General features: G+C 44.9%; 1 protein-coding gene across 1 annotated transcript; it reads right to left on the bottom strand.

The window, feature by feature from the left end:
- Nucleotides 1-5,843: 5,843 nt before the first annotated feature.
- On the bottom strand, nt 5,844-14,605 carry GLRX2 (glutaredoxin 2). Its single transcript, XM_033959976.1, has 4 exons — nt 14,479-14,605; nt 13,223-13,286; nt 10,811-10,987; nt 5,844-6,348 (listed from the first exon to the last, which is right to left on the bottom strand). Exons 2-4 carry the CDS (start codon nt 13,283-13,285, stop codon nt 6,229-6,231), a joined length of 360 nt encoding a protein of 119 aa, XP_033815867.1. The 5' UTR covers nt 13,286; nt 14,479-14,605; the 3' UTR covers nt 5,844-6,228.
- Nucleotides 14,606-16,244: the final 1,639 nt, after the last annotated feature.

Raw genomic sequence — 16,244 nt, 5'->3', positions numbered from 1 at the left:
AATGATATATATTGACTTGGTTTTGAGATATTGACCTGCAAGTATATCTAGCAGTCTACTGCCTGATATTCAGATCTCTGAGGCCCATTCCTAGTGTCAAATTGATCTTTTTGGTGCAGATCTCATAGGGTGTGTTTTGATTTTGGACTATTTATTTGAACTCCCTACATTGTATTTGTATTTTTGGATTTTCTACTAATATGATACACCCAATGGGCCTCATTCTATAAACAGTCCCTAACCACTAGACACTTAAGGCTAGATTCACTCACCTTCCCGATCATGTCCGATCCGTGGCAGGCTGACGAATTCTCAACGCGTCCTCATGCAAATGGGGGCGATCGTAGGCACTCTCCCCACCGACCGCACGGATCACTCTCCAGCGATCCTTACGCAAGCGCTGACCATCTCCTTTGCCTGAAGATAGTCTGTGCGAAGATAGAGTTTGAAACTTTTGTTGTTGTTATCACAGAACTGGAAACGTTCACGAGCCTGTGGTTTTAACCCGTGGGTTGAAAGCGGGGCTGCACCGCGGGTTAAACCATGGAGTCGGGGCAGAGAGCAGGAGAATCAGAATTGGGGTAGAGAGCAGGGGTTTTTAAACAAGCAACTGGTCCTCAACAGTCGCTTGTGTTTTTAATCGGGCAGCCCAGTCGGTGTTGCTGAAATTGTTTTGTGAACCGCGTCCTTCCTCCTCTGCATGCCATTCCCCCTATTTGCATGCACGGATCGGATCGGATTGGAGGATAATCGGCACAGAGGTTAGTGAATCGGGATGGAGGAAAATCGGGTCGGTACACCATCACAAACACGATCGGTGGGCTTAGTGAATCTAGCCCTTAGGTGACTATAACACAATCCTTCACTAAGCGTAAGGTTTTCCTTAGAAGTAAGATCATCACATGTGCCAGACTGTGCAGATGCTTCATTGCTTTTCAATTAATCATAGGTGATTCAACTATTTGGGGAGGCTAAAGTGGGTGGGGTTAGGTACATCCTGATTTTTTATACTTGCTGCTTAAGACTCATGAAGATCCCTTTGGATGGCCAATTGTGTCAGCCAGGGACTCATTGGAAAGAGTTTGTACATTTACCGAGACATGTTTGCAACCTTGTTTGAGGGAGGTAGAATGGTACGTTAAAGATACCACACACAAGAGCCTGTATTGCAATCAACTGATCACTTTTCATGTTTGCTTATTGTACACGAGCATTCCTCAGACAGAGGCGCTTGAGGTTCTGGTTCCATTTTGGGCAGATGTAACTTTGAGGCTACCTTTTTTTTACTTTGTTATCCATGGAAATAGATTATCAAGTATATGGTGGTGAAATATTTGTTGGGGGTTTTTTTTCTTTTCAGATCCCAGAATTACATTTTTTTTCTGGATTTTAAGAGGTTGAGTGTGCGGAATTCAGAAAGAAAAACTGAAATAAAGCTAAAGAAAGCTGAATATCATTTTGTTTTGCTACTTTCACTGGCAAAAACAATACAGTATTTGGATCTTTCTAGATTTATACCTGTATATACTGAACAAAATTTCATTTTTTGGGACAGGCCACATCTCTGCCCAGGTAAGCCTCTCTCCTTGTGCAGGCCGATTCTCCAGGGCCGGACACCAATTCCCAGCCTTTTCACGACCTGCCCCATCTGCTTCCCCACTTCATATAGAGCAGTGGTCTCAAACTCAAACCCTTTGCAGGGCCACATTTTCGATTTGTAGGTATTTGGAGGGCCGCATAAAAAATAGTTAATGTCTTATTAAAGAAATGAGGTAAAACTCTTTATAATTTATAAATCTTTCCTTTTGGCTAAGTCGTAATAATAATATTGTAATTTATAGCTAAAGAGACATATGATCAAAAAACTGTTTTATTTTACTTTTGTGATTATCATAAACATACCGAGGGCCTCAAAATAGTACCTGGCGGGCCGCATGTGGCCCCTGGGCCGCGAGTTTGAGACCACTAATATAGAGGGAGGGAGGGAGAGTGGAAGTCAGCTACTTTGGATGGCCATCTGGGATTGTGTGAATTTTGAAGTGTTAAAATGGAGTCATATTAGAGATAGGTTTGGTTTGGGAAGCAGTGTTGTGAATAATTCTGAAAGCACCTTTGGCTATTTGAGACCAGGCTCCTCTTTTCTCTGTAAAGCTTAGAACTGATACACCCAAACAGAAAAAGAGATCAGAGAAGCACGATTTTATAGCAATTTCCATTTCAAGAGTTCAGTGATCCTGTTATATAGTCATCTGAAGAATGTCACAGAAACAAAGAACATGACAGCAAATAAAGACTTTACAGGACATCCATGAAAATGAGGTGATGTAGAGCAGTGTTTTTCAACCTTTTTACACCTATGGACCGGCAGAAATAAAAGAATTATTCTGTGGACCGGCATCGGTCCATGGACCGGCAGTTGAAGAACACGGGGCTATGTCGTGGGCCAGACCCCGCCCAGCTCCACCCAATCTCCACCCCAGACCCCGCCCCCATAATAGTATTAATTGCACCTTGCACGTCCCGTGCCTCATCTGGAAGCCTTCCCTCTGACGTTGCAACGTCAGAGAGAAGGCTTCTGGTTCAGGCGCAGGATGCCCGTAGGAGCCACTGCCCGTGGCTTTGTGCACTGAATCAGTTAGGAAGAGGGAGCTGGCTCGAAGATAACGCCGCATCGATCGCACCGTGGACCGACGGTTGAAGAACACTGGGTTAAGTCGCCAGAAGCAGAGTCAGACGCTGCTACAGCTACCCACTTGGACAGGAATAAATATTACACCTCACTCCCTATCACTGTACAGTGCTGTGAACAATTACACACAATCCAAAACACTGCACTCGGACTGATCTACTCGCTAAGAACATTTGACCACGTCACCACGGCCTACCTAGACTCACACTGGTCACCAATACAAGAGCGAATTCAATTAAAATTATTCAAAGCGATAAATGGCTCAGCCCCCAATTACCTAAACAACCGCCTGAACCAAAATCTCGCCGCTAGACAAAGAAGATCTAAGATAGAGAATGACACGGTGAAAAAATTGGTCCCCGTCACCGCCCCGTCCCCGTCTCACCATCCTCTGCACCGCCCCGTCACCGTCATTCCCTTCACCGCCCCGTCACCGCCACTGCCACCCCATTCACCGCCCCGTCACCGCCACTGCAACCCCATTCACCGCCCCGTCACTGTCACCGCTGCATACATAAAAGCCTCAAACGGGTACGATTTTATATACTTTTCTAATATCTCCCCTATGTATCTGCCATTGCCCCCCCCCTGTGTCCATATACCATCCCCATGGCATGTCCCCTTTTTGTCTCTGTCCCTATGCCCCATGCACATAATTTCCCCTCTTTCTGTTACCTTCCTGTGTCCAGATTTCCCCTATCTTCCTCTTCCATACCAGTGTGTCTCTTCTTTTCAACCCCATCTAGCTTTTTTCCCTCTTTCTTCCCCCCCCCCCCCCCTGCTTCTAGCATCTGGCTCACCTGCCTGTCCTTCCCTTTCTTTCCTGCTGTGGGTTTTTCTTTCCGTTTTCATCACCTTGGCCCAGAATCCTTTTCCCTTTCACTCCCTCCTTACAGTCTGAGCCGGGAACACGGGTGATCGCACGGTCCTCGCAGCCCCCACCTGCCTGCCCAATCGATCCTAGTGTTTAGCCAGTTCTCTCCCTTCTCCTCACCTTAATTTGCAGGCTTTCTTTTTCAGCGACCTGCATGCTTTCCCAAAGAGCCGCACACGCGCGGCTGCTCAGTGTTCAATCTTCTGCTCTGCTGCAACTTCCTGTTTCCGGTTGCGTCAGAGCAGAAGATCGAAACTGAGCAGCAGCGGCTCTCTGATAGCGTGCGGGTCGCCGAAAAAGAAAATCTACACACTAAGGTGAGGAGAAGGGAGAGAGCTGGCTAAACACTAGAATCGATTGGGCAGGCGGGTGTGAGCTGCGGGGACCGCGCGATCCTTCATGCCTCACTGCGGGGACAAGACCCATTCACCGCCCCGCGGGCGGTGAATGGCCTTGTCCTCGTCGCCGCAGCGACTGCTAGTTTTCTTCCCCGTTTTCGGCGGTGACCCGCGGCTAAAATGCGGTGGCCGCGGGTAAACCACCACCGTGTCATTCTCTAATCTAAGACTCCATCTACCTACCCCCCACTCAAAGGCACCCAGCGTAAGAAGATGTTTGACCGTCTGCTAGCGACGCAAGCAGCGACATTGGACCACGCCATCTCCGACCTGCTGATGACAACAAGCGATTTCAAATCTTTTCGCAAAGAAATCAAAACCCATCTATTCAAAAAATTTATACAGATGTCATAACTCCAACCTGGATTCCCCTCAGTGTGACTCCCCCAGTTACCCTTCCCCTCAAAGCCCAAGCTTGTCAACTGCTTCCCTAACTGCATATATACTGAAACTGCACTATATCCTATCTGTACAGCATCCCGAATTGTATATCCACTGGAACAACCCAATCCTCCTTGCTGTATCCCATTCCCTAAACTATACTACACCATTCTTCTTGTAACTCCTCTGGAAATGTTCTTCTTGTAACTCTTCTGGAAAAGTCCAGAAGTCTCTTTTGTAATCCGCCCAGAACTGCAAGGTTGAGACGGAATAGAAATCAGGAATGTAATATAATGTAATGTAACACCTAGTTCAGCTCTATAAGTGATGAAGAGTATTATACAGCAGCATTTACAGAATATTTGTTACAATGTAAAAAGGAAGCAACTGTTGCAGGGCTACGAAAGTGTCTCAGAGGAATAAATTTCAGTTGTCTTAAATGCCTGTAGAACAGTGGTTCTTAACCTTGTTGGAGGTACTGAACCCCACCAGTTTCATATGCGTGTTCACCGAACCCTTCTTTATTGGAAAAATAAAATATGATTTTTACAAATTCAAAACATAGGTATACAGTGAGGGAAAAAATAATACCAATTTTGAAAACAAAAACTTCTCCTATATTTCGAATAATAATAACATAATAATGAAATTTACTGCAAATCAGTGTGACTTCTGCTGTTGATTGATAGATCAAGAAACCAAGTACACGATCAGTCTTGATCAAAATCACTGAATAACTGATAGATGATTGAACGTGACCAAAGCGCTATATGAGTCGGAGGTGTGTTTTGATCTCCGCCGAACCCGCAAGACTGACTCACCGAACCCCTGGGGTTCGGTCGAACCCAGGTTAAGAACCACTGCTGTAGAAAATGTACCATGCCCCTTTAACTGTCTTCTTGCCTCTGTTTTTTCACCTATATTTAGAATACGTTATTAAAAGTTGGCTTTCAAGAACTAAGTACTTTACACAATTGACTTTATTGAAGGTTTTTTGCACAAAGTACATAAGAGTTACATCGGAGAATTACATTCACGTCCCCGTGGGCAAGGTGCCGAGAAGAGGTCTTCAAAGCCCAAGCCTTCCACGGTGCACTATGGTTCACTAGGACTAATCACAGTCCAAACATTGGGGCAAACGCTAGTTCCTGGCCTTTGCAGTGCTCTCCAGCAGGGTAAGAGAAGGTCAGCGATATAGCCTTCTCCTCTGTTCTCTGTGCAGTTCAGGAATGGCACATAGCACAGGCTGCCTTGCGGCATTCAAGAAATCCAATTGTTTCATTTACAGGCAAAGGGAGGCCAATGAAAAATCCAGGGACAATTTCGATATGAAATTAAGAAGGTGGGACGCTATAGCCCTAACTGTAGCAATTGGATTGCCGAGTTCTCATCTTTGCAGCGTCACTGATTATGGACCGCTGCACATCACCCTGTCTGCCGTGGGAGTTGCAAGACATTTTCGCTGATGTCTGCGCTCCCTACGGTACCCTGAGCCAATCTGGGTTAGTGGCTTTTTTTTTCCAGAGTGCTCCCAGCACCCAAGGCTACCCCAGCCATGCATGAGATAGAAGCAGTGCACCAGTCACTGCGAGCCCATTCCATTCCTATCCACGCCCAACACTAGCTCTGCATCTTTGCTATGACAAGAGTCCCTTCCTGCACCACAGTTCTCCATATAAATTCTGGCACAAAAGACCCTCGTGTCTTATTAGTGCTTATGGACCACTTTGGAGCACTGGAGCAAAGTCAAGTTGTAGGAAAACAAACAATCACAACCAAAACACCTCTCAACACAAATACAGAAGACTTTCCACAACAGGACAGTATAAGCATGCTTTAGGTTGTGACAAAGCTCATGGCAGGGCTGGGGCAGGCTGGCAAGGTCGTCAGTTCTCCGAGCGGAATACACAGCTCCGGATCAGTGGCAGCAGTTTGCCTTCCTGATGAAGTTTGCGCGTGTCCGTTCCACCACCAATGCACCTCCCGTTCACAAAGACTCTCGGGACCTGTTAAGCAGGCAGAAATTGCAGCTGTTATTTCTTTGCACTTTGGGTTGAAGCAGAATTTATGTCCTCAAATGTGAATTGCAGGCCTAAGCACATGAGGAGCTACAGCCATCAATCACAGATCCACATGCTGAGCTTTCTGCTCTAGTTCGACTCGTACTGAACTCTTAGAATACAGGGTAAATATCTGGCATTCTAAAGTATGTATAGAATTCCTATGAGCATTGAAGCATTTACCTCGCCGGCCTGGCTAAGAACTCTAGTGCCATTTAGTAAAACCCAGCGTTTGTTGTTGGTTTTTTAATGTATAAATGAACAAACATATATAAATGTATGAAGAACAGAACTATCAGTAAGAAAAACAACAGTGTAAAGTGTCTCATTACTTATAAAACAGCAAATTTAAAGCACATTGATGCTCCATAAGTTCACTAACTAAAATAAAATGCATTTTTATTTACTTTAAACTTCTATCCTTGTGACTTAGGGGGGGGGGGGGGGCTCTTCCTAGTTCAAGAAACTATCGTGGAATAAAAATGATAATTCAAAAAGTGTTCTGTGCAGGTCAATGACATTCAAATGTCAGGCCCCAAAGCAAAGGTTTTATGAAGAGCCAATGGAGTGGGGAAGGGAAGGTTTTATCTCTCTCTCTCAAGATCTACAAGGATGGATGAAGGAAGGGAGGGAAGAAACCATTCCAAAGAGGGAGCAACAGTGCTGCTAGGAAACTGCCAGTGACCCATGACCCCTTCTTAGTTCCTCTTTCTCCTACCCTCCCTGCCATGGTTTGTTGTTTTTGCTTTTTTTTTTCAACTGCCTGCTAACTTCCCTTCCCAGATCCTTTCTCCCTTCCCTCCCTGGACCTTACAGAAACATAGGATATGCCAGCACATGAAGACCACACACCATATCCAGGAGCTGATGCACAAAGCCACGGGGAGCCCACATGACTTTCTGAGCAATGCAGAGAGGGGTTGAGTGTGGGTACTAGCTCATCCTGAAGACATGGGCACACACCACAAGGAGCTGCGGAAAAGTTCTCAGCCCAACCAACAAAGTTGGGACAGTCTCCATCGAGGGCTCTACGCTTAGTCCAGTGATTTTCCACTTTTTTCATTCCGTATTTTTCCAATGGAATGAAAAAAGTGGAAAATCATTGGACTAAGTGTATAGCTCTCGAAGGAGACTGCCCCAACTTTGTTGGTTGGGCTGAGAACTTTTCGTATATTAAACTACATGATAAAGAGACCATTAAACATTCCGCTGCAATTTATGGAAATGAATAGTGGCTGTAGACACAGATACAATCTAAAAAATTTTAAATTTTGTGCTGGATAGAAGGGTTGGTGAGTGGCACCCTTCCCTCCCTGACCCTCGTTCCTTACCCCCAGTAGCTTTCTGCACTGGTGGTGCCCAGTGGCCCTCTACCATTGACTGTAGAATGAAATTCCCTGGTGTCTAGGGCACCCTCTGACCTCATCCCTTTACCACTACTTGAAATAAATCAGGTCCCGGATGTCTAGTAGCACTTTCCACCTGATATGACCCCCCATTCCTTTGCCTCCAACTCAAAATAAAGCATTCCCTGATGCCTAGTGGACTCCCCACCTAGCTGGCCCCTCCTCCAGGTCAGACCTTAAAAAAGGCAGGAGCAATGCCCATCTTGTTGGTGGAGATTACCACATAAAGAAAAAAGTCAATTATATGGCAGACTAATCCCACAAGGTACAGCCTAGGATGCACTGTATGGAGTCAGTTGCTGCCATTTTCCAAGATGGCGGTGCTGAAGGGAGAAGCAAATGGGCATTACTCTATACAACCTGGAGAGGGTCAGGAACTCCTGGAACAGAGGTGGAGGTTGCCACTAGACACCAGGGAATAATCTGTTTTGCTGGGGGTAGGGAAAGGTGGGGTTGCCACTAGCCACCAAGGATTTCTTTTAAGTGGTGGATAGGAGGCCATGCAAGAGTGTACCATGAACATCAGGAGTTGCCACCAGACAATAGAAATCTGCCTGGAAGCGGTGAGTCGGGGCTACAGCAGCTGGAAAGCCTGAGCTGATATCTGTCCCGTCTGGACTTTTGCTGTTGGGATTATTTAAAATATGCTGAGGCAACAGAGCTGCTTCAAGAAATTGGACTTCGGTCAGACTTATTTGATTTTTTTTTCCAGTTTAAGAATTATTTTAAATTATATTCCATTGCTTTACCCCTATTGGTTTTATTTCATTAACTGAATTCCCTTCTATTCCTTTTTAACATATTACTTTAATTCATTTCAATATCATTTACATGGATGGTGCTCCTATCTATGAAATATTCTTCATGCTTCTCTCCTCTCCACTCCTTCCTGCCCTTCATAGTCTTCCCTACCCTCTTTTAACCCCTTCCTCTGTAATGTCGCCTAGAGCTTGTATAGGTATATGCAAAGCACAAATGGAAGAAATTAAATAAATAAATAAAAAAAATAAACTGGGGGTTCAAATTCAGGGAGGAAGGGAAGGAGGCTTTTTTTTTTTTTAATGTCACCCTTCCTGTCAGTGCATGAGCCAATCGCTACTCATACAATGATAGGTAGGGTGACATTTCACAATGAGTTACACAGTACTGCCGCAATTATAACACAGCAGTAATTTGCATGCTGGCTGATTACTGCATCCAGCAGTTTGTTGAGGGGAACCTTGCATTAGAAGCTGAGGGGTCAGCAGCTTAACCCTCTAATTGGCAGATGGTGAAAATGGCTGCTTTATGTAACTTGATGTTGAATGCAAGCAACAGTGCCAAGGAACTGGCATTTGGAGATGCAGATCTCCCATAAGAGCCATAGAAACTCATGTTGTTTCTGAGCAACAATGCCAAACAAAGGGTTAAGACATGCCTTTCTGCATCAACTCCCCAGCTGCCCATTCTTATCTTTCACTTCCTCAAAGAAGCTCAGTGCTTGCCCCATGCCTTCCTGAACTCCAAAGTTGTTTTCATGTCCTTCAGAAGAATTCTCTTCCAGGCACTCTCACCCTTTCTTTGAAAAAATATTTCCTTAGATTTCTCCCAAGTCTATTTACTTTTACCCTCACCCTATGATCCCTCATTTCAGAGCTTAAGCTCCAATGAAAGAGGCCCATCTCTTGTGCAGTTATACTTCGGAGGTATTTAAAGCTGCTGGTATTATGTAACATTTAATGAGTCAAAATGTTGTGTGATTGTGGCCCCGAGGTTCAAACCCAGCATGCACCCAAAAAGAGGGAGAAAAAGCCTCAGACTAATGTAGCAGTAGAGAACCGAAAGGTACAAATCAAAACTGCTTTTGATACTTTCACTCCCTCAAAGTCATCCGGAGGCACGTTCAAGGACTTAGCTGACCAAAAGACGACTTGAGCTCCAATGCTGTCACGTCTTGTCCAATCTTGCGCTGGAGCTCAAGTCGTCTTTTTGTCAGCTAAGTCCTTGAACGTGCCTCCGGAAGACTTTGTCCTTTTCGAAACCTGAGCTGTTCTGTGAGGGAGTGAAAGTATCAAAAGCAGTTTTGATTTGTACCTTTCGGTTCTCTACTGCTACGTTAGTCTGAGGCTTTTTCTCCCTCTTTTTGGGTGCATGCTGGGTTTGAACCTCGGGGCCACAATCACACAACATTTTGACTCATTAAATGTTACATAATACCAGCAGATAAGGCTCAGCTGAACTATACAGACAACTTCTAGCTTAGTACATCACAGCTGTCAGTGGTTCACGCTGCTCCAAGTCCCTTTCCATGTTTAAAATTAGATTATGACATGGACAATGGTAGGGGAGGGACATTAAGGTGGGCAGACTAGATGGGCCGTGGGCCCTTATCTGCCGTCTATTTCTATGTTTCTATGTTCAATGTGCTCAATCCCTGCTGCTCAGCCATTTTTACACTGGAGTTTAGTTTCTGAACACACAGTGGCCAGGAAGACTGTGCCATCTGACAGCAGCACTGCAGGAATAAATGCGATCACAGAGCCAGGTCTAGCATCCAGGTGACAGTTTTGCCCTCTACCTTCTTTCACTAAAGTTCCTAGTTTTTTGCTATTACAAGGTTCGCATGGCTTCAGTCTCAAGCATCAGGCAGAAAGACTACCAGTCTGCTTTCTTGCACAGTTTGGAAATGGCACTGTTTTTGTCCACAGACTGTACTGCCTGTGGCTCCTGGAAGGAAAAATAGTTCAAAGAAAGAACTGTGCAAGCAGTAACTCCTGCCAAATGTGCTGCAGGACTCCTGCCCACAAGATCTCTATTTAAGGAACAGGCCAGGTTCCTCAGTGCTTTTTGCAAGATTTTATCCACCGTGTTGGAGAGGCTGAAATGAAATACTTGGATGAAAGAAAGGCTATTTCCAAACTGTGCAGCCAACTGCCTAGTGGGCTTTGTGTCCCCTTTTTTTGCTATTCTTATCCCCAATCTCTACAGGTGGCACAGAGCTGGGACAGCCGCTCTATACTTACCGTGCCAGCTCCTGTCATGTGATGCAGGACAGCCTGCAGCTGCCTCCCATTCGCCTGGAGGTCCAACTCGACTGCAGTATAGTTCACATTTATGTCGTTAAACACATTCTTTGCCATAACGCAGAAGGGACAGGATGTCTTGGAGAAAATCACCACGCAGTTGTCAGAAATCGTTTCCTGTGTGTGCAGAACATAAGTTCACACTTCACAGTCAAGTTTATACTTGATATTCCACATTTATTTTAAAAAAATATATATATACCGCTTACAATTCTAAGCAGTTTGTGGTCAATACATCTTATCAGAGTTGTTCAAATTCAAATGAAACCCCTCTGCACTGTTCTATAGGAGCTGATCCCTGTGGGGTGTCCCAGAGTGGGAATCAGAAGAAAACCTGGTGAGGGAGGGGAGAGGAATGGAATGAATCAGCTACTTGGATTACACAATGAGGAACACATGGAAGGATAATTAACTGGTGTTTACACAGTTCCAGCTCTGTGCTAACAACCCATTACACCGACGGAGATAGCACCTTCTCCCCCACTCTTTCAGCATCATTACCACCATATCTTTTAAAAAAATGCAACACTTATAATCAGTTTAACACTTCATGCATCAAAAAGAATCACAGTAAGCGCCCTTTTTAATTCCTATGGATGAAATAGCTACTCTCACCACTGTCAGCTGGAATACCAGTAAGCCTTGGCAGAACACAATGACATAGCAGAGACAGACAAACTGACCGCATCCATTCTGTTAGCCCTGAAATGTGACCACATGTGAACTGAAGCTTGCTCTAAAGTCCATGTTAAAATCCTATGGGCCAGTAGTGCTGGTAAAATTTCCGATTTATAAAAGACGAGTGATGTTCTAAAAAGTTCCCATGCAAATGAGGTTCGTGGAAATCGCAGATCAGTTATTGGAGTAAGCGAGAAGTGCTGCATAGGGGGATGGGAGGGAGAGATGGAAAACTACTGCACAGGGGAATGGGAGGGAGGAATGGAATTCCCTTTTCCTGTGCAGAATCTCCCTACGCTAACCATCAGTATCAAATCTCGCCGTGTCACAGTATCAACAGCAATTCCCACAAGTTGCCTGCTGCTGACCCAGAAGTCTCTCAGCAGCAGAGGGGAAGACTTCTGGGTTAGCAGTAGGCAGCATGTGAGAGTCACTACTGATACCTTGACCCAAAGAAGCAAACCTTGGCGTACAGGGGGAAGGAAAGCTGGTGGCACAGAGGGAGGAGAGAGAGACATGCATGGTGATGGGAGAGGATGAAATTGCACATAATGGAGGGGAGGAAGGGAGTGATGGTGCATGGACAGGGATAGAGAGATTTGACTTAGGGCACAAGGAAGGGAGAGAGAGAGGTGTTGGACATGGGGGGTAGATGAGAGGGGGGAGAGAGAGATACACGGGAAGGGGAGATGGAGGGAGATGTTGGATCCAGGAGCAGAATGGAGTGTTGGAGAGATGCCTGGAAATGAGAGTGAGGGAAGATAGCAGAAGTGCTGGACTACGGGGGAGAGTGCAGCAGGGAAGAGATCCTGAAAATCTGGGGTGGATGGAACACCAAATATAACAGTTATCATGGGGGGTACATAAACCTTCTTCAGAAAGCAGGCAAAAATGGGGAGTGATTACAATATGTTATCATTTAAAAGGACTTTGGATTTGTGGATTAAAAAGTCTTAAATAAATTTTATCTGAACAAAAGAGGATTAAACCAAGTATGATGAGAAAGCCAAGCCAAGACATGGCTTACCTTGTGAGAAGGAAGGTGGAACAACAGAGACCTGGTAATCAAGAACGAATACCGATTGTATCCCAGACTGAAGTGATGCCATTCATGTACTAACCCATCGCCTGCCCATCTTCTAATGCTGCTCATGTCCAGCTCAGTGTAACTGGCAGCGAGGCTGAGGTGAATTTTTATCTTGTATGTATTTCTGATGATTTGTATTGTATTTTTTCTCTGATTTGTCCAGTACCTCTCATTGTAAACCACCTCAAACTTATGGCTTTGGTGGTATACAAGAATAAATTATTATTATTATTATTATTATTAATTGGCTCAGTCAACCGGCTCCTGATCTCCAAAAGTAGACATGGCATGTGCTTTGTGACAGCTCTCAAAAGCTTCCACTAACTAGGAGGCAAACATGTGCAGAACTATTCAACTTATACCCCACTTCTATCCCTTTCAACACAAAATACTTCCTTTTATATTGCACCCTGGTTGAACTAGTTATTTATTTTTATTTTTTTAATTGATGAATCGCTTAAATCTACATTCACAATTTCATCCATCATTTCAAACACAAACATTGTAAAATACAGCAAACAAACAAGTCAGTCTCCCCCACATAAATTTCCTTAATACAGAATTTTTAGTTCAAATCCTTCACTTACCTCAATAAGCTTCACCGCTGCAGGGTCTAACTGTTCTGAAGGGCTGGATGAGCTGCCTCCCATTCTGGACAAACAGAAAATAGATGCAACTGTTTAGGGGGTACAGTGTAGCTAGCAGATACAGGTGGGCTCTTGACAGAAATAAAAAGGGGGTGCGAAAGAGAAAAAAGTGCTAAATCTTGCAAATCTAGCTGGTGCAATGAAAATGGAGTGGCATGTTAAAAACAACACCAACACATATTTTGCAGGTAGGAGGAATCAATTTAAAATATAGGCTAAATTATCTCCCCCCCCCCCCTTTCAACAGCTCCAGTTTCAAACAATATCAACCATACAGAGAAAACGAAATTGGCTGCGTTCAACTGCGGGCTCCCTCTTGTGGTGAGAGGCCATACCTACAGCTGAGAAAACAGCTCAGGCCAGGACATCCCCAAATTTGTATCCAATATGATCCCATTTTAATGTTTAACGATTTACATGACTCCACCAAACAGCAAACCTTCACTACCCTCCCTTACATCCACTTCTGCAAAGCATGAAGGCAGCAGCAGCAGCAGGAGCCTTCCTGTTTGTGGCCTTAGCTCTCTGCATGGGTTTACAGCCTAACACAGGGATTAGTTTGAAACACAACCAAGCTAATTTTTCAAGATATCCACACTGAATTTGCATCCAATGGAGGCAGTGCATGCATATTCACTGTGGGTGTCCTGAAAACCTGACTGGCTTGGTCTGTCCCCAGGACCCTGTTTCTGTGACCCCCATCCACTGATCCCACTTCACCTGAAGGCAGATTAAATATCTTCTTTCTCTCCTCAGTGCCTCCTACTTGCAGTCTGAGCATAAAACCATTTAAAATCTGCTGGGATTTCTTCCTTGCACCCTGCTTTCTGGTCCTGGACTTTTGGCTGTATGGCACAGTTGAAATTATATTTTTTTTTGTACAGGACTCATGTTTTTCAGGTTTTTATTGGTCCACCCAGTCTGCCTAATAGGTTTTTCTTGATATTTCTGGCCCATCTGGTCCTTTTAAACTCGAATAAATCCAAAACCACGAAGCCAGTCTCACAAATAACTGCAAAACCAGAGTCATGATCAGCAGCACCAATGTTCTCCCTTCTGTCCTTCATCTCATACCATTCATAGAGGAGCACCTCATTCTCTCCCCAATAGCAGAACCCCTGGAGACCCGAAGCCTCCCCCCCCCCCCCCGAAGCCTCTCCCCAGCCCCGTTTCTTTCCCTCCCGGCCTCGCGTTACCTCCACGTCCGGAACCCGCCGACTCTTCTCCGAGCCCCGGATCGGCAGCTGAGCGCTGGCGCCGCCCTCGGGGGCAGGGACGTGAAGAGCTTCACACGCCTCCAGAGGAGGTTCTTAGGAGCGCTGGATCCGATCTGCTGGAACCTGCCCTGGTCCTAAAGCACCCACTATAGCCCTCCTTGTCACCCTGGCCAGGTCACTTGGCATGCCATTGCCCCAGGTACAAAATAGAGAATGACAGGGGGACACTGCCCCACTCCTGCAAGCTCTGTCTTCATCTGCACAAGCCTCAAACACTTTAAAATCATAAGGCTGAGCTTAAGCCAGGGGGTCTCAAAGGCCCTCCTTGAGGGCCGCAATCCAGTCGGGTTTTCAGGATTTCCATTTAAAGCAGTGCATGCACATAGATCTCATGCAGATTCATTGGGGGAATCCTGAAAACCCGACTGGATTGCGGCCCTCAAGGAGGGACTTTGAGACCCCTGGCTTAAACACGTATGATTTTAAAGTGTTTGAGGCTTGTGCAGATGAGGACGGAGTTTGCAGGAATGGGGCGGGGACAGGAAAAGAATTCACTGTGAAAATAAAGAAAGTAACACAGCGATTCACGACTAAAAAAAAACACAAACCGCGGTGAGAGAAGGCACGAAGCGACGAAGTTCAACACAGAGTGTCAAATACACTCTTCTCGGCTCCGCAGAAAACTGAGGACTGGGCGGGAAGGCACTCGCACATGTGCGGTGCGGCTGACTCGAAACTTCTACGTTTCTACAAGCAAGTCTGCTTGCGAGGCTGTCCGCGTCCAGGCTCCGTGGATGACGTCACCCATATGTTGAGAATAGACTGCCTGCTTGTCCTGGGATAACAGTTATTGCAGAAACTTGTATTGATGGCAAATGTGGCATTATCCAATTCATAAAAGTATTGAATATAAAAGATGGTTCATACGTGGTTGCTGGTGCTTGGAAATTAGTTAAAAATCAAACCCTAAAAATAATGTGTGCAACATTATTCTAAACAAATCAGAAAGACATGGAGAAGATGACGATACTTAGAAACATTGCAAAACATCACAAGTTTCGGGCGGCTCTGATTGTGATGTAGAGAATTTCAGGAAATGGATATGCAGTGACGCTAATGATCCAGGATATCAGATCTTAACAGATGATGAAATTGTGGGATCAGGAAGAAGAGGACTCAGAAAGTGATGATGATCAGCGGGTTCCTGCTGATGTGGGACCAACACATGCAGAAGCCTTTGAATGTTTTAAATACAGCAATGACTTGGCTAGAAAAGCAGGAAGAGATCAGTGTGACTCAGCTCCTTTGTCTCAAAAACCTACAGGATATTGCAGCAAAGAAATAAAAATCAGCACTGAAGCAATTAATATTTACATAGAAATAGAGTAGTATAATACTGCATTGTAGTTTGGTGTTTTCCCCTTTGTTGAAAATAAAAAATAATGCTCATAATTTAACAATCAGACTATATTCTCTGTTCAGTCAGTAGTATACGTACTACAAATACAGCACTGTACTGTAGTTTGGTACTTTTTCCCTTGTTTAAAATATTGTTGACAATAAAAAAATAATGTTCAACGCTCAGAACGTGTGCTCTGTTCAAAAAGGTACATCCAATCATCCGGATTTCCCTTTATCCTGACTACCCTCTGCCGAGGTTAGTCCAGCACATGCCGCTGTATTACTGCAAACTTTTTGATGCCGCAGCACATTAAACTCGGTGTCACGGCTGGAAGGCACCCGAG

This window comes from Geotrypetes seraphini, chromosome 10 (genome assembly GCF_902459505.1).
Source record: "Geotrypetes seraphini chromosome 10, aGeoSer1.1, whole genome shotgun sequence".
Taxonomy (NCBI): domain Eukaryota; kingdom Metazoa; phylum Chordata; class Amphibia; order Gymnophiona; family Dermophiidae; genus Geotrypetes; species Geotrypetes seraphini.
The sequence above is the reverse complement of the archived record's forward strand: the minus strand, read 5'-3'. Positions and strand labels throughout refer to the sequence as shown.